Raw genomic sequence first — 23,955 nt, 5'->3', positions numbered from 1 at the left:
TAAGTTGCCTCTGTAGCAAATCTGGGTCAGGGAGAAAGACTGCAAACCTTATTTCGCTATGAATGGGCTTATATATCTGTCATTCCTCCCTTTGGAACGCTCGAGATTGACAGCTGTGATGTTACAAGCTCCTTAAACTATTTCTTCATCTCCTGTTCCTATTGCAAATCCTAAAACGAAACGACAGCCCGAATGCTAACTAGCCGAGCGCCCCGAGCTCGCAGCCTGGCGCGCGGCGCAGCCGTCCCGGGGCCTCCCCGCGCCCTCGCCCTGGCTGATGACATTAGTGACTCAGCACCAGAACCGCCTGGATGCTCCATCCGTCCTGCTTGGGAACCGGGCACATCTCTGTGAAACGGAACCATCCATCTCATCCAGCATAAGCTCCCCGCACCCCCCACCCCTCCCTTCCCACCTCCGTTTGAGTCCTGATGAGGTATTTTAAGAATGTTCTTGACATTATTTAAAATATATGTGTCCTGTTTGAATGTCAAAGATGACATTTCTGTGAGAGCAAACAGAAGCCACGTGCTGCTCTCTGGCTTCTCCCAGAGGATTTCTGTCAGCCTAATGCCTTTTATTTAAAACGGAGGTCATTGAATTTCTAAAGATAACGACAGATTAGATGAAAGTGCTTTTGTGATGGTGAGGTTGTGTCCATGTAGAAGTGACTGTTCTGCCATGTTCTATACCCAGCTGCACTCTTGTTCCTCATTAAGGTAAGTTGGATGCTTTGGAATCCATTAATTTGGTCTGAAAGGAAGGGTGAACTAATGACTCTTAACAAACCCGTTTGGTAATAATGTTGGGGGGAGGAGGGTGGATTTAGTTTGATTTAATTGCTGCTGTGACTGTGTCGCTAGGGGCCGTGTGTGCAGAGTCCTCGGGTGGCTCAAGCATTCCCCAAGGGCCTTGTGCTGGACCCAGCGTGGGACTAGCAAGGGGATGACCTGAGAACTTCCCCGTGTGCCCCACCACACAGGAGGAGATTTTTCCAAATATCTCGTTTGATCTTGGCCCCTCTTATTTGGTCCTTTCTGTCCAAGACAACTCTGGCTGCAGTGAAACGGGAGGAGCTCCCATCTATAATTCATAAATCTCGGTTTGTAGCTTAACTCTTCGCCCCTCGGGGACTGCCCCGGGTAGTAATTAAATCTCAAAATCCCTATTTGTTCATCAGAAAGACACGGAGCTGGCAGACACCCATCACATTAGGCAATAGCTGGCTGCTTAAGGGGACCCACAGATGGTATCAGCCACTCCATGTTTAAGCAAGTTATGCCCGATTCTGATTTTCAAAGTAGAAAATAAGGTGCTCGTTTCTAGCATTTCTCTGGAATTGAACTCATTCAACCTTGTGTGAAACCTGGCTGCATTTTCCTGCCCCAGGCGCTGAGAGACAGCAAAGCACAGTTGTGTTTCAGGTGGGTGCTGGATTGAACAGGCATTAGATCGGATGCACATGAGGAGGTAAAGAAATATCATCATCTCAGGCATTATCCCTCTGCAGTCAGATTTATTTGTTACTTCTCTGTCACCGCAGGAAATAACCTGAGGTTCCTATACATAAGAGTATTTCTTCCCCATAGACGTCAGCATTACAGAGGTCTGTCTGAATTAACTTTAGATCAGCTCACTTGGGTGTCAGGAGCTGTCTGTCGGAGAAGCCAGGTAAACACCCGCACCAACTTCTGCGGAGCTGCAGCTAAACCTTTCCCAGTCCCCGGTGAACTGGTTTAAATATAGCTCCAGTATATCTCTGCTACCCTGCGAGCTGGAGCGGAAAGCTATCCGGAGAGATTAGAGGGAGCTAAAAGAATTTTGCTGTCTTTTTGAGCATATGTTTGTACATTTGATTGCACTTGGTATGTGATAGAATTTTTCCTGTTTCCTGAGCTTTTTCAGACACAAAAAGAAGGGAAACAATTTAAAACAAGAAGAGATGTTTGAAGGAGCAGACAGTGTCAGGGGGGTAGTTGGGTGGGGTGTAGTGCCTGGAAGTGTTTGTAATGCCATGTTTCTTGTTTTCTGGATCCAGATTGACTCGTGTCCCTTTAGAAGCGCGCACAGAGGTGATTCTGTGCGTTTGACAGTGCTGTAGCTTTCCCTCTGACACAGAGTCCCCTGAGATCTCCTCTACCTGCTGGTGAGAGATCAGAGCCTCCTGAAGCTCCGCTGTCTAACAGGAGCCCTCGTGCTGCCGAGCACGTTGGATCTCCTCTCCTCCCTCCCTGCCCCAGTCCCGCGCGGTGGCAGTGGTCGAGTGCCACCAGCGGCTGCCCCCGGTGCACAGGAGAGCAATTTCTCACCAGCCCTGCCAGCCACAGCGTGCCCCTCGCATGCCAATCACCGGCCTCCCCGGCGCAATCAGCATAATGAACACTAACAATGAAAATATATTTGTAGTTACCTTGTTTGCATAATTGGCACTGCTGCTGGCTAGTGGAGGCGAGGTGCAGTCCTCGCTAACAGCTGGGAGGTGCCTCTGCTACAAATTGCGAAAACAGTGAATATGGGAAATGCTCGGTTTCATTGCCAGCGACTCTTGCGTGGTTTTGGTGTCTTGTAGCTTTTCACAGCTCCCAAACCCCTTGGTGTCAGGGCTCTCACACTGTTCCTTTTTCCACTGTGTTCACACTTGCAGATCTCTTCTGGTCTGTCCTTGGCTCTGGCCCTGCTCCCCAGCTCCCTGGATGGTGTTAGGAGGATTCCTCTTCTCTGGGAGGGAATTTTTAGCAGAGGAGGGATCTGGACCCTGACCAGGGGCTGAAAGGGTGGCTAAAAATGCTGTTTCGTGGGAAGCCAGGCAGAGTTTCTGTGGAGGAAGCTGGAGGAGAGAGACAGGAGGGGTTTGGGGTAGCCACGTGCTGTAGCACATAGGATGAACGAAATGTACCTGTTCCCAGCTGCCCGGAGGAAGGGTCCTGGTCACGTAGCTCGGTTCGTTAGTGCCTGCATCACGAGTGCTCCCCTTAAATGAGCACTGCGGCTGCAGCCTGCTTCCTCTGACTCCCGGGCACTTGTGGGAGCATTTCTTCACATGTCTAATTTTATAACCAGGGCAAAAGGTCACTGCCTCTGTGAGCTGGGGGCCTCCAGCTGCGAGTACCCTGCCAGAGAAACGGAGCTGCTCCTGCTGCAACGGGCCCAGGGCAGCAGTGCCCCACAAGCACCGTGTGTGTGTCCTCTTCTCCCGAGGAGCTGTGGAGCAGCATTTTGGAGAGATCAATTTGGATGGCAGCTCAGAGCCTTCCCGTTCGCTTTGTCACCTAGAGGAGGGAGCGACAAGCCCTCCGTGGTGCAGCAGTCCCCGGTGCTGCCGAGAAGTGGCCCTTATCAGGATCTGCCTTCCCCCCACTCTGCGCAGGGCACTTCTTAAATGCTTCTTTTAAACGCTGTCACTGCAACTAATGGTTCTGCCTGAGCACAAGTGTATTTGAATAGATAGTATCTTGGAGAGCCGCTAACGGGGATGCTGTCTGTGCCCAAGTCTAAAGAGCAAAAAAGAAAGAAAAAAAAAAGTCAGAGAGGAGGGAAGGGACTGGTGGAAAGATAGCAGCACTGAGTGAAGGACCTACAAGGGATGCCTGTCAGTCAGCAGAGCCTCCTCCAGCCCTCAGCCCCCAAAAGCTCTGCCTTGTCACCATTCTCCCTGGCACTGGAGAGCAGCCAGGGGTTTTTCTCAGGAGCTGGCAGCGATCTGATAAGCTGAGATGTGTTATCGGGAACAGAACTGAGCCGCAAGCGAGATGGACGCGACATGGCAGCACGGTGGGGAGCGGCTGCCCCTCTGCTGCCGGAGCCCTGCCATGGTTCGGGGGCCTCGGAGGTAGCGGAGGTCGGATGCTGCTCCACTGGGAGAGGTTTGCTCTGATGTGCACGTACGGCTGCAGAGCCCCGCAAGTTCCCGAACAAGCTGCCTGCTGCTCCTCCCTGTACTCCTGTGCATGTCCTCGTGGTAGCTGCTCCTCATGCGCCTGCCGAAGCTGTGCTGTCTGATCGCACGTCAGGATTCGGCTGGGTAAATGAGAAGGGCCCTGGCACAGGAGCACTCGCGGAGTCCGGATGAGAAGTCTGCTGTGACACCCTTTGTGAACAAGGCCTTACTCAGCAACTTGCACAACATAAATCCCAAGTAATGAATAAAAGTAAATCAGCCTGCCTAGCCCTGGTTTGCAGAGGCACAGAAGATTATAAGATGAGATGTTGGCAGGGCTAGGAATAGAAATCAGGTCTCCACGTTCCCAATCCTTTGCAGTTGTCAAAGCAGATTTCCCTGTGCTGTTGAGGGTCTTTGGATGCAGCTTCCATGAATTTCAGAGCTAGGAGTTGCTCAGGACTTGGTTCCTTTTTTATCTGTGGGTCCTCTTGTCCTGTCCAGCCTAGGCTTGAATTCTCCAGGAGGTGAAGTTACTGCCTTTCTCCAGGGTGACCAAACCAGGGCCTGGAGCATTTTACACTTGCGGAGTTATTCCCAAGGCTCAGATGCATTTAACGTCTCCAGTTAATGCCTGCAATGCCTGAGCTTCTTACCTGTCTCCATAAATCTCGGTACCCCGAGACACGCCGTACGTCCCTCTATCCATCACTTGGATGTAGGCTGTCCTTCAAGAAAACAACCCCGTTAGTCCCACTGACTGCCATCAGCGTGCTGTGATGCTTCCCCTTTGTGCCAGCTGTTAGATACACGATGGGCTTTTTGTGTTTGTCTAATGGTAATTTATTGTATTGACTGTTTTCTTGCTGGTTCAGTTGAGGGGTTTGCTTTTAACTTCCTTGCTGCTTTCTGGGTTCTCTCCTGCTCCTGCCATGCCACAGTTTGAACAGTTGTGCCAGCCCAAACAAAACCAGAGTCCCCTGCCCCTTGTCCCTGAGCATTTGTAGAGTTGCTGACACACATTACATGTCTGTAGTATGATTGCAGAGAGCAGTCCGCTCTGGCTGCATGACCGATCGGCAGCGATAACGTCGCTCCTCTCTGCCTTCATTTTCTTCCTCCTCTTATGTTTTGCTCTTCTCCCTCCAGCGCTGATGCTGAGGTCCCTAGAGATAAAGAATAATATGACTAACTGGCATTTAAGAGGTATGGTGATCGCAAGATTGCATATGTGTAAAGGATATAAATACCAGGGGTGGCTATTAAATGGCTGGGAGGAGCGTACCAGGAGGTGTATCCACAGCACGCTCACCCAGGGTCTCGCTCTTTTCCAGGCGGCCGCTGCTGCCTGTCACCCGGGGCTGGCCCTGCTCGCAGCCCAGCCAGCTGACATGGGCTGCAGGCTAAAGCTGAGGGAGGCTTTTGTCAGGGTGATGACATCCACCTTTTATTTTTAAAGTTTGAGTGTCTTGCAGCAAGCAACTCTTGCCAGTCTGATGCAGGCACGGAAAATGAACTCTGCAGCACTCGTGTACCCACAGAGTAATGAACAGGAATTAGGGAGGGGATAATACGTGGCGAGCTCTGGGAAAACCATCCTGCCAGAGAGCATAACCGGGCTGTGGCATAAATTCCTCGAGGAAGTGGTGAAAGACCTATCAGTCGGCACATTGAAAATGGGATTGGACAGAGCACAAGTACATTTACAACAGGGAGCAATGCCGCCCCGGCCCCCAGGGACGCACAAGATAACCTAATAGGCTTTTCCATTTCTAGATTCTCTGATTCTCTGTATCTTGTCAGCGCTGGGAAGCTTCCTCCAGCTCCACTGCCTGTCATGCCGCTGCCTGCTTGAAGATGTTTTTCCCAGGCAGCGTGTAGAAATTCGATGTTCTCCCTGAATTAAGCAGCAGTGCTCTGTAGGCTTTGGGCTGTGGGTGTCCAGAGAGCTCCAGGGCTGGGGAAAGCTGGCAGCTTCCTTTGTTAGGAGGTGGAAGGATTTCTGCAAACAAGCTCTCTCTGTCTAGCTGAAGCCTCGTTCCCGGCACTAATGCAACAATAGGGAGGGCTCTGTACATCTTCTCATTATATGGCAGAACCCGGGGAAGTTCATTTTTCCCCATGACATATAGACTTACGCGACAGTCTCAATTTATCCTTCTAAATAATGTAGGTGGCAGTGGTTGATTCACATTAGTTTTTCTTCTGTTCTGATGATATGAAAAACTCAGTTTGACCTCTGCAGCTTGAACCAGCAAGAAGGGGGAAGGCAATTTCACCAGCTATTCTCAGTGCCGCTCTCAGTGGTCGTTTTGAACCGTGGCAGGCAGAAATGAGTTCAAATCCTTACAAGCAAAGGGGTTAATGTTCTCTTTTAGTTCGGTATATGGTTTGTGAGCAGAGTCCCCTTCTTACAGGCAATCCTAACCAGCACAGTCTGGGCACTTGGAGGCACTTTAAAAATTGCTGCCACGCTGCCTGGGGGAAGCAGGCTGAGCAGCAGCCGCTTCGGTGTCTGGCCGGCGGCCGGCTGCTCCTGCCGTGCCAGCGTGCTGTCACGGGCATCCTGCCTCTCTCTTCACCTCCATCTTTCCTTCTACATACGGGGCCCCGTTAGGGGAGTGCAGCTGTGAGCAAATTTGCAGTCATCTGCGCTAGGCAAGATGCAGAGGTGGTGCTGGGCACTGGTGGACCAGGCTGAGCACATGAGAGACAAGCCCCTTAAACCGGTGCTCGCTTGGAGCACGGCACAGGTTCCCCATGTAAATCGCCATTCTGTGCGCTTTGGCACTTACTGCAATTGTTTCATGTGCCCCTGGTGCATCTGGCGTTTCAGGGATGGGATCAGGTCATGTCCTGTGGTCTGGACCAAGCAAATGTTCCTGCCCCAAGGCTGGAGGAGCAGCGCTGCTGGGACGCAGGGAGGGTGGCTTTCCCGCGAGCACCGTGCTGCCAGATGGGTGTATTGCAACGCTGTGTTTATTTGGTGTCTCAGACTGAGTGTCTAATTATTTTATATCAAGTGTAATCCACTCTGAAAAGACAAGGAGATCCCTGACATGGTGAGAGCTGAGAAAGGCAAACTGTTTTTTTCTCAAAGGGGGATGTCTGCTGGGAGGAGGGGTGGCGAGGTGGGAGAGATGGGGCTCTGCCAGTTTCTGCAGGAAGGTCGCAATTTGTTGAGCATTTGCTAGGCTTTGTGTGCATCAGATAAGAAACAAACAGCTACAGTTAGCGGCCTTTGTGTTTAGCTGTTTTGATTAAAAGCTTATTAAAGGTCCTTTTATTAGACAGGAGTCCTATACCGAGCTGTAATTAATACGTGTGTATGTGTATGGTTTTTGCCTTTATTGAAGCAATGAATATAAGTGGTTGTGGCGGTTGGAAATGCATCAGTAACTGGTTCCCTGTGCATTAAAAAAATAACAATAATCAATTTCACAAGCTTCTAACAGCAGACCGGGTACCTTGTGGCTGCATGCAGGTACCCTGTGGGTCCAGGGAACAGCATCACAATATATTTATCCAGGAAGATGCTTTAAAAGCGTGGGGCATGGCCTTCCTTTTCTGAGGCTGTCTGTTCAATTACCAGATTTGCCATAATCTGAATTGTCTGTGTCATCTTGTTTGTGCGCAGGAGCTCTGCAAATAGAGAACAGCGAGGAGTCGGACCAAGGCAAATATGAATGTGTTGCTACCAACAGCGCAGGAACCCGCTACTCTGCCCCTGCTAACCTGTATGTGCGAGGTAAGAGCAGCTTCCACCCCAGGGGGTCACCCTCCTCCCGCCCAAAGAGCTCCATGGCTTTCTGCAAAGGAGTGTGTTCCCTCTTAGTGCCCTGCTCACACTTTGTGGATTGTGTGATGTGGCCGTTTGCTCCAAAATTGGCAAATGAAGTTCAAGGATATCATTGATCCACGTTGGGTTTGACTCATGTTTGCTGGAAATCTGTTTTTGCTGTTTACACGGTGTTCTGTAAAATGCTGAAATGTGAGCGGAATTGGAACTCCTTTCTCCCTTGAACTCTTTAGCTTTGTGTCACAGTTATTTTAATTGGGATTGAGGGGTGCTTAATCCTCTTAGTATAAACTAACCTTTGGTGGAGTTGTATAAAACTGGTCTTGCTCTGATGAGCCAGCTGTAGGTGAGCTGGTATTTAGGCCTCTGCTTTGGAATGCCTATCTTTAAAAACTGAACAGCTTTTTGGAGTTGTCCTAATCCATCTTATATGCATCAATGATTGAGCCCCTGGGTATTAATGGCTCACACTGGGAACATGCTGGAAATTAGCTGCAATTCATTTAAAGTGATTTTCTAATGGTTATGCTATGTTGCCAATTTAAAACTATTTTCAACATACCAAAAAAATTAGATTTTACATCAAGACGGTCTCTTGGCAGTTTTCTTTTTCTACATTAAAGGTATTTGAGTTAGTCTGGAGAAAAGCAAGGGCTAAACCCACTGTACCCTTTTTATTAATTTCAGCAAGAAAAAAATATGCTGCTTCACATGAAACTCTGCATAACCAGAGCCACTGGTAAGGAACCCCTGGGAAATGTAGCTATGGGTTTTCCCAAGAAGAGAAAGAAAATTCTTGTGCTAGTGCAATCGTTGTTTGTTAGGAAGTTAGAACCTGATTTTATTTCCACACAGTAAATCAACTGTCTAATAATAAAATCTCATCTTCATTTCTTCCTTCCTCTGTTTTGAAGAAAGAAAATAGAACCTTAAAGCTGTGTATGCATTAGTTAGTATGGAAAGAGGACATGATCATGATTAATTCTTGACATGCTGTGTGTTTGCTTCTAGAGGTGGCTTCTGGCATCGTCGTCTTTGCTTGTTCTGGGGGACTGCTTTTTTATTTTGCAGACTAATTTGGATTATGAGTGTCTTTGGAAGACTGAAGTATCCAATTAAGCATATTCAGAAGATGAAGCTGTATCTGTGCAGTGGAATCACTCATTTCACTCTCACAATGTAATTACGGATGATTTTAAACTCCATGTATTCTTCCAAGTTCATTTTTCAGGCAAGCTGTACTAAAACTCATCCCAGATTGTCCCTTTGCACTCAGAGGGAAAGGATCCTAGCTACCAAGTTGGCTGTTGTTGCATAGGTTTGTGTGGAAACCGAGCCATTTTGCTGCAGCATTTGGGGATGACTTGCTTCCTGTGACATGCTCAGACTCTTAATGCTCTGTTTTCTAGAGAGGTGTGGCTGAAAATAGGCACAGCAACTTCAAGAGGTAGAAAAACCTCCTCTTACAATGTTCTGGTTTCTTTCTAATGAATGCTCTTTATTTAGTGAGTGAATCCTGTAAGTCTGAGGAATGTACTGAATTTTACACTTGACTTCCTGCTCAGCAAGGTTCATCTGTCCTCTTTGGGCTAGGCATGAGCCTCGGATGGTTTGCACATGCGAGAGGATCCTGACGTTCACTGAAGAAAGCATGTTCTTAGACATATGCCTTGCTGCTAACCATCATTTTCTTACACATAAATTTTTGGAACAAGCTTTTTTATTGCACATAATCTTTACAATGTCAGTCTCTAGCCTGTGTGATCCTGATAAAGCTCTGCTGTATATTTAAGACAGGATACCCCATAAATTACCATCGTATGAAATTCGCTGTGGATGCTAGGTCCAAGATGGTATTTATGCTTATAACTTATGCTTACAGTTTCTGATAGCTAATGTTGTATGAAGAAAATATTACTGCTGTATTAGCTAATGACTTGAAAAAGTTAGTCAAAACAAGAATAGTATTTTACTTCTTAAACGAGTAAGAGAAAAAATGGAAATATCTTAATTTCTCATATCTAGGATGCAGAATAAAGAATCCCCGGTGTCTTTTTTTCTGGGGATTGTTCCGTGGTGTTGTCATTAGAAGGATCAGTAACTTCCAGTTGGGTCTTTAGTAAGTGCCTGCATCTTTGCTACAGAAGACGTTAATTAATGCTAAATTACAGTTGAAATTAAGTGTGTCGGCTGCACCACCACTGCTGCATAATGGTTTCGTAATGATTGACCTCAGTGTGGGGAATACCCAGGAAGTTTGCCGCTTTGGGGGAAGCGTGGCTGAGCGCTGCTGCTCGGTAGCTCTGTGAGCAGCAGTACTAATTTCCACCCCGTGCAATTCTCAGGAGCGCTTGTACCTGCTCTCATTCACAGCCTATTGTTTTTTTTTAACAGTTCAAATGTTTGTTTGTCTTCTTGACTCTGGGGGCTTGTGTTTTTGATCATGTCCTCCCCTTTCCCAGCCTCCCAGGTAATCCTTTGTGGGTGTGCTGTGTTAGAAGGTACAGGCTCATTAGCATCTTTATCATACTTTTCTCACTAACAAAGGAAGATAGCAGTGGCTGAGAAGGAGCATGCAGGCACTGCTCAGGGCTCCCTATATCAATGAAAGAGCAGGAGGAGGAAGGAGCAGGATACGCCAGTGCCTTGTCTCTGCGAATCCTTCAGAGCCAGCACTTCTGCACAGATGGACTTCATTAAAAGTTAAAACATTTCCACACCAGGGATTTGTAAAGGAAAATGGATGCATTTTCCTTGAAGCTATTATTTTCATCTTACTAAGTGTGCTGGAAAGCAACCCTCGTAAGCCTTCTGCTCCTGAACTGACAGGTCTATCTGCCTGCTGCTGCAGAGCCGCGATGGGGCCAGGGAGCGGGCTGCCTCCTGCTGCCCTCCTCAGCCCTCCGTGCACACAGGGCTGCAGGAAACACCCGTACCACTGGAGGAGCAAGGACACAGCAAAACCAAGAGCAGAGAGCCTGCCGGGACGTGGTGGCTATTTGGGGCACAGCGGATTCCAGGAGGGCACAGTGCCGTGTTCCCATCCCGCCCTGCCAGCACAAGCACGCTTGCCAGTGCTGCTGCGGTGTTGTTGTTCCCCCTACAAAGGAGCACTCATCCAGCCATGGTCCGTGGTCGCATGTACCAAGGTACCGTCCTTGTAACAGTGATTAGATTTGGGACCTGATGGTGCTGCAGGGAGAAGGGAGGGGAATAGAAACGTATGGAAGATATGATTCCTCTAATCCAGAGAGCTTACTGTCTAATTTAGCAGCAAAAATCCAAGAAGTTGATTCAAGACATACAAGAAATTGATTTAAGAGTAGAAAAGAGATTGGACCTAGCATGAAAAAAAAAGGTAGTTTCATTTCGTCGTGCTCACTGGGAGTAAAGTATAATGCCACTGATTCACCTAGGCCATTGGGTTTTTATGAATACATTTCACTCTTCATTTGCCTACAGCTTCAGGGACATCTGCACAAAGATGAACATTTTCAGCTCGTAGTCTGGTCCTGTGACATACCTGTGAAGACAGTGACCTGTGTGGTACTGCCCTCAGTAAAGGCACTGTTATTTGACTCTTTCCCTGTATGAAAGGTTTTGCCTGCCCTTCTCTTTCTCGACCCGTGGCATTATTTTTTCAATAAAGGAGATGAGCTGGAGGACTGTGCAAGCATATCCTTATAAAAACACGGTGGAGTTCACTGGCTGTGTTCCCCAGCGCTGCTTATGGCAGTCAGCAGTACCGGTGTTACTGGAATAGTCGTTTTTGGAGTACTAACTGCATACTTCTGTTAAATGCTGCCCAGTTTTCACTTCTTAGGTGCTGCTTTTCAAGCCTGCAAGGCATGGCCCCATGGGACAAGTGCAGTGAATTCCCTTGCCCAAAAGGCTGCTTGGACTGTGTGTGCACAGCTGCTTTAAAGAAAGACCATTTAAAACTGAAGTGTCTCCTCTGTGTCTAAATCACAGACAAGTAAATCAGACTGCAGTAAATAGAAATGGTTTTACTGCAAAAATCTGCTTTCTCAGTCTGCCCTTTGAAAGGCCAAGCTAGCATTTCATGTGGCAGCAAGGAAACTTGCTTGGAGTCTGGAGTTTCATTTGCCAAGTCTCACTAAGGTGCTGTCACCCAAGATGAAATGAGGACTGCAGCTCTGTCTCCAGCAGCGATTCTCTGGCCTCCGCAGGGTTTTACACCAGGGGTCTCGGTGTCAGCCTCGGCTCGGACGGGGAGGGAGCTCGCCGAGATGGCCACTCGCAGCTGTACAACGCTTGCTGCAGTCAGGACCTTGTGCAAATAATAATTCCGAATGACTGACACCGGCCTGGAGCAACAAGACTTGAAGCCTTTAAAAAGGACATTTTGTGCTTATGTAATATTAAAACAGCTAAAATAGCAACAGCAGTCAAAGCTTGAGGGTGTTGCCAGAAGAACAGAAGCTGAGAGTGGTGGTCACACACTCAGTGACCAGAGCTGGAGATGCCTGAGAAGCAAATGGGTAACGGGGAGCGTGTTTCTTAACAACCCTGCTCACTTCTGGCAGTGTGCTCCGGCAAACCTGCCTCTCGTCAGGGCTGAGGGGTGACAGTTCTTGTCCAGAGAGGGGCACTGCTGGTGCCTGGGGGCTGGCAGCCAGCAACGGCGAGCAGCAACTGCGGAGGCTGGAGAGGGAGATGCCTGGATGACAGGGAGCACGAACAGGCACTTGAATCAGAGCAGATGACCCAGACTGCTGCTTCAGATGTCTGCCCTGCACCATCAGAAGAAGCGAAATCAGCCCGTGATAGAGGTCTCAGAGCAACTACCCCTCAGCTGCTGGTGTGTGTCTGGGAAGGGCTGTGGGTCTGCGGGGCTGTGATCTCCCTATACACACTCAGTGCAGTCCTGACCTCAAGCTAGTGCTACAACAGAGCGATGCAACACAGAGCAGTGACCCCTTGATGAAGCAAGTGCATTCCTTTTTATGGGATTTCAGTATTTTTAACTCCAGTTCTTTTGCCCCAGGGCGCTGCTCCATGCTGAAACTATTGCTATAACCCACGCCAGAGCAGCTGTAGTTCGGTCAGATGCACATTATATAGCTGTAAGCAGCCGCGTGGGGAATGCAGCCAGGTGTGCAGCCAGAGCAGCTCAGCACCAGCAGACGTTTGCTGCTGGGACTCTGTGCCCCTTGGGCTGGAGCTGGCTGGCTTCAGAGCAGGAGAGCCAGGCAGAGGTTTCTGCCACTTCTCCTTTTCCCCACCTATTCCAGTGGATATTTTTGTCATGTTTTTATTCCAGGGGAGAAACGTGTGCACCGTCGGTGTTTTCTATGAGCGCTTTGCTATGCCATGATAATTATAATGATCAGTGTTTAATAAATAATAGTTCTCTGCCCTTCTCCTAGCACTTTTCATCTGAAGATTTCAGTGTGCTTTATAGAATTCAACTAAATAAGCTTAACAGTTTTATTCCCTGCAAAGTCCTTTGGCAGTTAAAAGTACAATGCAAGGCTCAAGCCTGATTATTTGTAAAATGACCTTTATGGAAAACAGAACGAGGTTGGCTGCTGGCTCAGTGCACGGCAGAGCAACAAAGAAGCGGACTTGGAAACCCATTTCCTCCTCCTCCCCACACGACCTGCACAGACATCTGCGGAACAATTAGGCCTGCGTATCTGTGCCGACTAAGTGTCCATTCCCTCCCCTTCCACATCCCCTTGCACAAAGGGTTAGGAAATCCATCTCTGGAGCTCTGAGATTTTCTGCTCTTAATTGAATTCATGCGTGCGTGTGTGTGCACTCTGAATGGGAAGCGATGGCTGGGCAGCCCGAGCATCCCGTCCGTCTCGGGGATGGAATATACTCATCAGTGTGGCATGAGCACATTGTTCAGCGCCTATAATGGGAGGTTGTCTTATTCTCATGTAATCTGGCGTAAAAAAGACAATCTGTCCTTTTGTTCCCCTGTACCTCTGAAAGCTGCAAAAAAATAAAATTTGATTTATGTGGAGTCCTTGAGACGCAAGATGTGCTTTTGGAGATAAGCAGGAACAGGTTCGTCCCCCTCTGGGTTTTTGTTAACCTCCGTGTCTTTTGGATTCCAAAATGTCTGGGTCTGCCTTTAGATTAGTGCCGTGCGTAACACCCACGGGTTTTCAGCACAGGGCAGATGCTGCCAGTTCCCGGCAGAATTGCAGAGCCAATTGGGATAATGAACTTTCTTGTTGCTTTCAGGAAAGTATCAGCTTCCCACCCTGAAAAGCTTTAGAAATCCGTTCCTTTGTTTGGCCTCGTGATCCAAACTCTGACTTGTGCATTCGCATCCCAGCCACAGCCCCCTGCCTTGGCTCAGGGAGCCAAAACCCAGCAATACACAAAAGCAGCACCTCCCGTAAGCCCAAGCTCATCCTTCCTGCAACAAGCTGCTGTGGGTAGAACACTGCTGCTGCTGCAGAAGACGAGGGTAAAAGCCAAACTCAATCAGCATGGGAATTTCTGTCTGCAGAGCTGGAGCCATCCGACACTCCGGCCTGGCAGACACGTCTCTGATACGGCCTCGCTCCTTGCTGTTTCAACCTGGCTCTCAAAAGGGAGGCCTGGTTTTGCCTTCTGGGCTTGGCTGTCCTCTGCTGGCATTTCGGCTGTGACTTTGTGTTGTCTTGCATGTAGGTTGGTGTGTTGGAGTTACGGGACAAGCAGCCTGGGTTCATGGGGACAGGGTGATGTGTGGTGTTCTGTGAGGGGGCACAGGGGCAGCACCAGCCTTAAAGCCCCCCGTGCTTGTGGGGGGACAGGTGTCACTCGCTGTCATTGCTCAGGGTCCTTTGTTATGAAAAAAAAATAATGGTAAAGCGTGCCTCTCAGCCTAGGAGTGACATGGATAGAGAACTGGAGATAAGGGGGAATGTGAATGGGATCTGTAAGGAGATGAAACTTTCAATTTACCATTTATCAGGTTTATCTGAGATAAAGCAGCAGCTGTTTAAGCATTAAGTCAAGGGAAAAGACCGAGAACTTTCTGCCCAGGTGTTCCCTCTCTCGTTAAAGCTGTTCCAAAATGCCCTGCTGCTGGCTTTTATTCCCCATAAACTGCTAATATAATTAAAGATTAAGAGATAATCCAGCAATTAGTGACGAATAGTAGGCCCCAAACTTGTTCCTGTTTGACAGACCAGAACGTAATCTGTTTGAATTAGCCTGTTTCACAGGTGCCTCCTCACCTTCCCAGCTCTAATCTGAAGTGTCAACACGCCGGGACAGCCACCGCCGCCTCCTGGCGCAGGGCAGTCCCCAGCAGGCTCCCAGCAGTGCCACCGCCCGTCCCGCAGCCGTAGCAGCACCCTTGGCATGCCTGGGGGACACCGACCCTTCTCGGCTTCTGCAGCAGGGCCGGGTGCTCCCGTAGCTGTTGGGGCATCGTTCCTTGGGCTCACGCCCTTGGCCGGGCTCTTGCCCTTCAGTCGCGCAGCCCCGGTTTGCGGGAGCTGGGGTCTGTGTTCAAATGCTCCCCAGAAATGCAGCCGCTTGGGGTTGCTTCTGCTTGCCAGGAGCATGGCTCTTCCTGAGCAGGGGCAGGGAGCAAATCCTCCCTGCTGGGAAGGGCTGAGCAGCAGTCCAAAGCCCCTTGCTGTCTGCTGAGGCCGTGCAGATGCGATATGCTCCAGGAGCTTAAGGGATACGGGGGTGCCTTGGGAGCAGCAATGCAGAGGTTCCCTCCCTCCACAGGGTCACAGGATGAAAAGTTGCCTTACGTTGATGTTTTGTGGACCAGAAGGTGATTCCTCTATCCCAGAGGAAACCCAGGCCCTACTCTAGGACTGTGTGTTGATCCATGGCTGTGTGTTTCAAGGACACCCAAGTGGGGACCTCAGTGGTGTTGGCCCTCGCTCGCACACCAGTTAAACTCCAAGTTGGCTGGTGCTGGTCCCCTGGCGCCAGGTGAAGAAATGAAAACAACTGTTTTGCTGTTCTCTTCCAAGCTCCGTTACACTTCACAGGCCGTAGTTGTAGCTGTTATTGGCAGTTTGCTGCCGGCTCTGTACAATGTCAGTGTTGGTTAAAATCCTGTCCTCCTAATCACTGGCAATGGCTGACTGTACGCCGCACTGTGCAATGCCACACGCTGTTCTCTAATTCGCAGTGTTACTGATGGAAAGCAAATTCCTCCCCCCACCTTCTCCCTCTCCCCTCAGAAATGTGACTCATAAGCAGCCTTTGACTATCAGATCCACTTCGGTATTCTCTCGGCGAGGCTTCGATTACAGCTGATCCGCCACAGATCTGTAGCTGGAGTGAGGTCACTCCCGCCAGAGAAATAAGATCTCCTTTGTCTGTAAGGAAAATGCAACTAACCTTCTACTGTCTCTCCCGCAGGAACAAAAATGGGGACCTGCTCAATTCCCTCTGGGTGTTTTTGTCCTGATTTCTTGTCCACCTCTCGCTCGCAGCACAGGGTACCAATAAGGCTCTCCCGAAACTGAGCCCAGCTGAGACCGCGCATGTCTGTCACTTGCCTAATGCCTCTCTGCCACCTTTAGCTCTTTCTTTGGAGAGGGGGAGCCGCTCTTCATGCTCGAAGACTTTCCATCCGCCACTTGGAGCATTTCTTTCATACTCGCTAAAATTCGGACCTACATGTATATGCTTCCCAGTGTGTGGCCAATGGGTTTCAAGTGCCTTTGCCATCACCTTTATAGCTGGAGTGGGTGCGTGGGAGTGTGTCCGTCCGTGTGCTGGCTGCAGTGCCTTGCTGTGTGTGTTGTGCAGGTGTCTGTGCTCCCAGCACCTGGCCCGGCGCGGGGCCGCCCCAAAGCTCCCTCATGTGAGTACGCCCGGGTCCCCTGGGGCCGGCCCTGCCCCGGGCCAGAGCGGTGCGAGAGTGGCGTGCTCCCGGCCCCGGCACGGAGCGCTGCGTGTGCACGGTGGGGAGTCCTGGCTGACCTCTGTAGTCTTGTCTTGTCGTTTCAGTGGTGTGCGGACAGATGAAGCTTGGCCTGTTTTTACTCTCTGTGTTTTTCCTTGTCTTTTTTTATTCCCTCCTCATCTTCATCGCACTCTGCCATCAAACAAAACAAACTTTCATCTCTCAGATCAGCGAGAAGGTTGGTCCTTTTCACTTCTTATCCATCTACAGTACGCCACGTCAGATGGGACTTTTCCAGTAGGGAGAGGAGAGCCATCCCCCAAAGGGGAGGGGGCCCTGCAGACTCTGGCTCCCTTCCAGGCACGGCCAAAGTGTGCCTGATGAAATCTGCTTACTGTTTGCTGTGACTCTGCTGATGGCATTGATACTTTGCTTGCATGTCTGTGTCGCTTGAGGTATGAAATGTACAGAATGCATTTTGCATGCAAATACCAGCCAAGATGGTTTTATCCAACGGTGGGGTGGGAAGGAGTGCATGCTGCTCTACGTGGGGTCCTCCTCCAGCCTGTGCTAGGTGCCAGTCCAATACCTCTGAACTGCTGCTGCTGCTTGCTGGCCAGAGCTCAGGAGTGGTCTTGGGAAGCAGGGATCAGAGATCTCCAGCCCCCTGGTGAGCTGCTAGGGACAGCAGGTACCTCCTGTAGTTTTAATACTTTCTCTACAGTGACCAAGGCTTGGGGCAGCTGGCCATGCTGATGGCACCTTTCCTGTTCCTCAGCTGGCCCCATGCTGGTGGCAGCCACTTCTGTGTGCTGGACAAGGGCCCTTTGCATGAGAAGGGCACAGGCAGGGTTGCCTCCCCTCTCTTCCTTGGGGTTGGGCCTTGATTTCTCTGGCAGGAGAGCAGGGAGCACTGGTGGAGGCCTCAGGTTTTCCTCGGATGGCGCAGGGATGCCCATGGTGGCATGCGCAGGAGCTCCACAAACCCCAGGTCACCCTTTGCCCTGCTCAGAGAGAGCAAACCAGAGGTGACTAAAGGACAGTAGCGAAAGGCAAGTGGCACTTTCAAATTAAATCTAGCTCCAGAGCTTGCTGGAGGCTGCTGTTTTTGGCAGAAGGCCTGAGCTGGTTTCCAGAGCTGACTCCCCCACCAAGCAGCACTGCGCGGGGCAGAGGGATGCTCGCAGTGCCCCTGGGGCCCGGGGCTGCTCCCGGGTGGCACAGGGAAGAGACCCTGGCTCCTCTGCACGTGCCATCAGGCAGCTGCGTGAGTTGATCTTACAATCATCGCTGGAACAAGTTTTAACAAGTTGTCATAGCAGTTGTTCCAGTACAGTGACTTCGCTCCCGTTTCTCTCCCCGGAACGTGCTCTCATTTAGATTGTACTGAGACACGGGGCCCTGGTTGTTTACCCTCTAAAAATAGATTTCATAGAGGATAAAATTACCTGAGCCCAAGACAATGATGGAAAATGAGAACAGGGAAGAAAAGAGACGAAATTAAAGCCGAGGCCCAAAGCTTCCCAGATTTCAGTGAATTTGGAGCACCGCTGTGATGGCTCGGGCACCTCTGGAGAGCAAACCTTTGACAGGGCACTTAAACGTTTTAGCCGCATGGCTTAGCTGAGGGGAGGCAGCCGAGAATGGATATAAGCCAGCGGGAGCGGATAATTTCTCATTCTTTCTGCCGACCCCTCCTCCCCACCCCACCAAAAATACCCACGTATACAAATATTTAATGTGAAGCCAGAAATTAGTTTCTAAATATTCCAATGGGATTTGCCGTGCTTATAATTTGTTTGGCACTGATAATTACATCTTACGTTTTTCCAGCTTTACTTAAAACTGTGTACTGCTCACCCATGCATTTAATTATTGCTCTGTGACTGCTACAAGGTTATTTATTAACGAGTTATTTTATCTTGATACAGTGGATCTTTTCTCTTATTCTCCTCCTTAATGTTGTGTTATTTTCATCAGAGAAATTTCAGAGAGTGAATGCAAATTGCAGAGCTCCACAATCTCGCTCTCCCTTACTTTGCTATTAGTATGTCAGTATGCTGAATGCTGATGTGTCTCCAGTGCTGCACCACTGTAATGATATATCCTCTTTTATATGTGGTTGTCAGCGCAAATAATTAGACCTAAAAGTTATAGCTGAAATATAATCCAAAAATGGCAAGGCCCTGTTTTGGAAATTGTCTATAAAATGTCAGCACTCAAGGATGCATTGGAAGCATAAATAGTACAGCATTGTTTGAGCACAAGATTAGACTGTAAATGCATTTTTTCTGGTTCCAATTTTTCCTCTCCTGCTGTTGATTCTGTCAATAGATTGTGAGACACCAGCAACTGACTTTCCATTTGAAGTCCTCCCTTGAAATGATAGCGCTAGGGAGAGATGAAAGGTGTCTACAGATGAGTAAACCGTGCAGACTGATGAGCGTGTTCGAGGAGAGCTCCTGAACGAGCCCCTTCCAGCTCGGAGGCGGCGGTGCTGAGGAGGGCAGCGGGTTTGGGGCAAGGCAGAAGTGTGCCTAGGGTGAGGAAAGAAGAGGTCCCGCATCGCTGCCAGCTGGAGGGAGGGGTGGTAGCACTGCCGTTTGCCCAGCTGTGCTGCAGCTGAGAGCCAGCAGGGAGAAGCAGCCGGGTTTCCCCTGCCCCAGCAGCACGGCAGCGTCTCGGGAGCACGGGCACGTCCCACTGGTGCCATCGTGTCGCCAGCAGGGCCTCAGCATGCAAAAGAGGGGCTGACAGCACGGGCCTGTGAGCCTTGAACGCTTTTATGCCCAGAGCTCAGAGCCGCCACCCCTTGCAGAGAGCAGCAGGGAGGGGTTCCCGGTTCTCCAGGGGGTAACGTCACCCTCAGAGGGAACCTGAGACCTGAGGACGCAGCCGCTCCTGGTGGAAGGAGCCGGGCAATCGATTCTCGCTCTTTGCTCTCCAGGCAAGGAATGTGCATGTTAATGCATGCTGAATTATTAACGTGATTCAATCTCAACCTGCGGGGCTGTCCTGTTGCCTGCTCCCCTCCTTCCCCCTGGTGGTGCCCCCATCTCCCCACCACCCTTCCTCCCTGTCCTGTGGGATCGGGGCACAGGCTCGGGCTGCGCGGTGCTGCTCACACCCCAGGGTTGCACTTCGCTTCCCAGGGCCCAGTCTCTGAGCAGTGCACAGCACAGAGCCCTTAACGCTGCCTGGTCTTGGGGTGGACGGCGATGAATCTCATTTTTGACACTCTGCTGGTTTAACTAAACCTCTGAATTCTGCTATTGTCCATCGGAATGATTTTAATATTCACAGTAATTTTCCCTGTGCTGTTCTTGCAAAACCTCCCAACCACGTCCTCAGATCTTTATCCAAAAAGAAGATTGAAAAAAAATTGTGAATTCTTGTCAAGAAAATTATAATAAAAAGGGAAATTTCATTGCTGCAATAAATGAAGAACAACAAAATTTTCTGAAGCAGTTAATGTAGCATCGTGGGCTGTGCTAGCCCATAGATTTGACTTGTAAATTGGGCAGATCTTCTGAAGAATGCTGCTGTTTGAGGGGTTACACTGATTTAAATTATTACCAGGCTCCTATTCTAGAAAAGCAAGAGACTTAAAGCGCTGGCTTGAGCCCGAGGAATGTGTTGATGGTGCTCTGCAAGCTGCTGTGAGATCTCTGCCAGCTCTCGCTAATGCTAACTGACAGCAGCTCCCCTTCTCCCTCCGTGCTGGCTGGGACGAGAAGCTGCCACTCATCCCCCCGTGAGGACAGGAGGCTGGTGGAGCCCGTCCTTTCCTCTGCACGTGCTCCTGCCAGGGCTCGTCCAGGCCAGATTGCTCAACAAAAGCCTTGCCCTGACCCTCTCCCACCTCCCAAGGTGAGAGCTGGCCCCGGCTCAGTGCCAGCTCCCTGGGCAGGCGCCACTTCTGCAGGACACATCAAGGGGGACAGGGCACCGACGGGGCTCGGCGTGTCCCCAGGAGGGTCCTGAGAGCCAGTGTGGGGTGTGCTGCCTCTGGTCTCACAGGTTTGGGTGCATGCTGGGCTCCGACCCTCCTGCATGGCCTCCGTCCTCCGACCTCGGCTCACACCGAGTCACTGTGTGCCGTCCCGCTCGCTGCTCGGCCCCAGCACCGCTTGCTCCCTGACTCCTGTGGCCTCCAGTGCCTGCCGGCCTGTTTGCCTGGTGCATGTGCATGAGCACTCCCTGCACACCTATGGCTTTGTCCTCCAGGTTTTGCTCTTTTTTTTATTTATTTATTTATTTTAATGCAATGTGGGTGGGTGGTTTTGGTCCTTGGATGGGGACGGAAGTTGAACAGCTGAAATAATTCGACGCCATATGCATCGGAAAATGAAAGCTGACGTTTAATGAACGGTGCTGGGTTGCTTTGGTTGGAAGTACACCATCATGTTAAACCATTGCCATGTCCATCAGGTTAACTCCGTATTCTCATGACCGCGTAGCGCTTGAGTACACTTTGAGTTCTGTCTCGGTTGGGGAGCGCTGCCCCGTCAGTCAGGTAACGCCTCACTGGCGATCGCTCATGTAGCTATTGATTTCAGATTTAATAATTGATTAAAAGAAACAACCAGCAAGACTTTGGATATAGACATTAAAAAAAGAAAAGAAAAGCCAGTATCCTTCCCCTGCCTGGTAAGGAGCTAATGAGCCCTGTTTTGTCACCGAGACGACGTGTAGTACACACGCGATGTTGACAGCATTGTCTCATTTATCACGAAGCCTCAGCGCTGTTGTACATGCTGGCGCGGGGGCTTCCGTCTTCAGTCTATTTCTGCAAGCCTGTTGGTTGGGGGATGACTCATCAAAGGGAGCGCTAGGTTTGGTTTGGGGACAGCCAGCTGGGCGAGCAGCACCGCCACCTCTGCGGCTCACCGGGGGGCAGCACCCGCGCCAGCCGTGGGGAAGCAGCGGGGCCGGCACAGACCCCAGGCTGGTGATGCCCACGGTGTCTTGTGAGCAGGCCCCGCTCAGGCTCCTGCCCCATATCCGCCTTCCCCAGAGCTCCACCAGCCCCGTTGGAGGGGTGTCAGGGCAGGGAAGGGCTCCTCGGGTGCCAGCCGGGTGAGAGCCACCGATGCTCTGGGCTGCCCTTCCAGTGGAGGAGGCTAGAGCAGGGCAGGGCTGCTGGGCAGGACACGTTTGGGCAGTTTCCCTTTTTAACTACAGACTAAAATGAGCTTGCCCAGAGGAGACAAAGATTTACCGAGCACAGTTGTTTCTCTACCCTTGCTTAAATAGGCCCATAACACTAACCCTGAAGAAGGGGCCTCATTTCTCAGTGTCGTTTTCCTGACGGGAATGCATATGGCAGGCAGCTTTAGAGCTTTATTGTAGCTGAGAGTTGCTTACAAATAAGTCTTGAATGAAATACCTAGCGAGGGATTGATATGAAGAGAAGCTGTGCAATGAAATAAGGAGGAATACATCTCCCAAAGTGCTGCCACGAAGGTGGGGAGGGTTCTGCCAGCCCCGCACTCTCCTGTCAAGATGGATATGATCTCACATCTGTCAGGATTAGTTCTCTCCTGCCCAGCAAGGTGATCTGTTCAGGCCCTGACAATGTCATGCAGCTCTGGTGACTATTTTTTTCTGAGCCAATGTAGAACCTGAGTTACATTTTGAAAGGAATTATATTTTATTTAGCAGCACACGTGTGCTAATTCAGAAAGAAAGCCTTCTGCTGCCCCTGCCCAAACCCTGCGAGGTTTAGGGGACAGGTTGCTTTACTCTAGAGCTAATAAATTGAGCAGGTAATTCTGTTTTGCAGAGCTTCAGTAGGCCCTGCACATAGAGATTGTGTGACTGGCATTTGTGCATGCTGTCTAATTAGAGGGATGTAATTTAAATGGAGAAACGTTTCATGTTAGTAATATGATTTTAAAAGACTATGTTTGGAGGGAATGGACTGAGCCATTCCTTAATGAGTTCTTCTAATAAGACGCCAGTGGCTAAGGAAGGAGAGAAAAGTGTGCACAATTTGGCAAAGCAGCGAACAGCTTCTGCGCTTCGTTTTATCCGTCCCGAGGGATAGAAAGGCAAAGCTGTCGAAGCCCCCTCGCGTCCCCCTGCAGTGCAACTGAGTGCTCGCTGCTGCTTCTGTCCCCCTACTAGCTGTCTCCTCCTTGTTTCAGTGCGCCGTGTTGCTCCTCGATTCTCAATCCCTCCGAGCAACCACGAGGTGATGCCAGGGGGGAGCGTGAACCTGACGTGCGTGGCAGTAGGTGCTCCAATGCCCTACGTGAAGTGGATGGCTGGCGTGGAGGAGCTGACCAAAGAAGACGAGATGCCCGTCGGCAGGAACGTCCTGGAGCTCAACAACATCATGCAGTCCGCCAACTACACCTGCGTGGCCATCTCCTCCCTTGGCATGATTGAAGCCACGGCCCAGATCACTGTCAAAGGTAAGGAGTTATTCTTTGTAGTCCTCTTGCGTGGGTTTCAAAGGTGTAGACCTACCCCAGAGTGTTTTGGGTGCAGCCAACTGACTGCATTCTCCTGTGACTTTTCCACCTTGCAAGGGAAGTTCCCAAACCCACAACCTTTTCTTCTTTTCTTTCCTTCCTGCTCTGCCTCTTTCCCTCTCTTCCTGTTCTGTTGCTGTCCTTAAGACGTGCTCCCTGCCGCTGTCTCACAGGTAGCCTTGCCCAAAAGGGAGCGTTACTGCTGATTGCTGACCGCTGGGGATGGGGCAGGTCGCCCAGACAGCTGCCTGCTGGGAGGCTGAAGTACGTGCCCTGCCTTTCCCATCGAGGGCCAAGCAGGCTCACACTGTCCCTCTCCTCTTCTCCTTGCAGCTGATTTGTAGCTCGGATTTTCACAGATATGTCATCCTTGGAGTCTGCCTGGTCTCGCAGGCCGCCTCGTGCACTGTGGCCACCTTTAGCACCGAGCCCCTGCTTGAACAAATCACAGATCTGAGACTTAGCCCCCTCTGACCTGGTGATTAACAGCAAATTCTCCTTTCCCTGGTGCTAGGCAGAGGCTGCTTTTAACCTCAGCCACACACCGCTCCCTTCGCTCACAGTGCCTGCTGCGTGGTGCCTGTTTTCTTACAGAGGAAAGGGGTTGCCTCGGTTGTAGTACCTACCCGAGGGTGTGCAGGAGAAAGGGGCAGGATGGGGAGGTGGTTTGGGTGTGGAGAGGAAGCGGGGGCTGCTCCACTGCACTGATGAGTCCTGGTATTTACCCCCTTGGTCCTGGGAAGGCTCTGCCTCGCTCCCCCTCCTGCTGGCGTGGTGTCCGCTGCCACCCCAGGACTTCAGCCCCTTGCCTTCCTCCTGGTTTCTCTGTCGTGTCTGCACCTTCGCTCTGGATAGCTCAGAAGAACGAAGTACTTGGGAACCTTGATTTTGGGCTGAGCATTTTTCCTATTCCCACCTCATGCACAGCTGCATTACAAGGCACTAATGACTT

The 23,955-nt window shown here is 50.3% G+C and overlaps 1 protein-coding gene across 17 annotated transcripts in view; it reads left to right on the top strand.

Annotated features, from left to right (window-relative positions):
* The window catches only part of PTPRF (protein tyrosine phosphatase receptor type F), a 365,710-nt gene that overhangs the window by 274,974 nt on the left and 66,781 nt on the right, over nucleotides 1-23,955 (top strand). For 11 of the 17 annotated variants that reach the window (XM_032192688.1, XM_032192687.1, XM_032192684.1 and 8 more), the window contains exons 7-9: nucleotides 7,515-7,625; nucleotides 16,751-16,762; nucleotides 22,674-22,943. In XM_032192688.1, the coding sequence (XP_032048579.1) occupies nucleotides 7,515-7,625; nucleotides 16,751-16,762; nucleotides 22,674-22,943 (393 nt within the window). The remainder of the gene's footprint in view (nucleotides 1-7,514; nucleotides 7,626-16,750; nucleotides 16,763-22,673; nucleotides 22,944-23,955) is intronic. The other 6 variants (XM_032192691.1, XM_032192685.1, XM_032192690.1 and 3 more) reach the window with 1 other exon arrangement.

This window comes from Aythya fuligula, chromosome 8 (genome assembly GCF_009819795.1).
Source record: "Aythya fuligula isolate bAytFul2 chromosome 8, bAytFul2.pri, whole genome shotgun sequence".
Lineage (NCBI taxonomy): Eukaryota > Metazoa > Chordata > Aves > Anseriformes > Anatidae > Aythya > Aythya fuligula.
The sequence above is the reverse complement of the archived record's forward strand: the minus strand, read 5'-3'. Positions and strand labels throughout refer to the sequence as shown.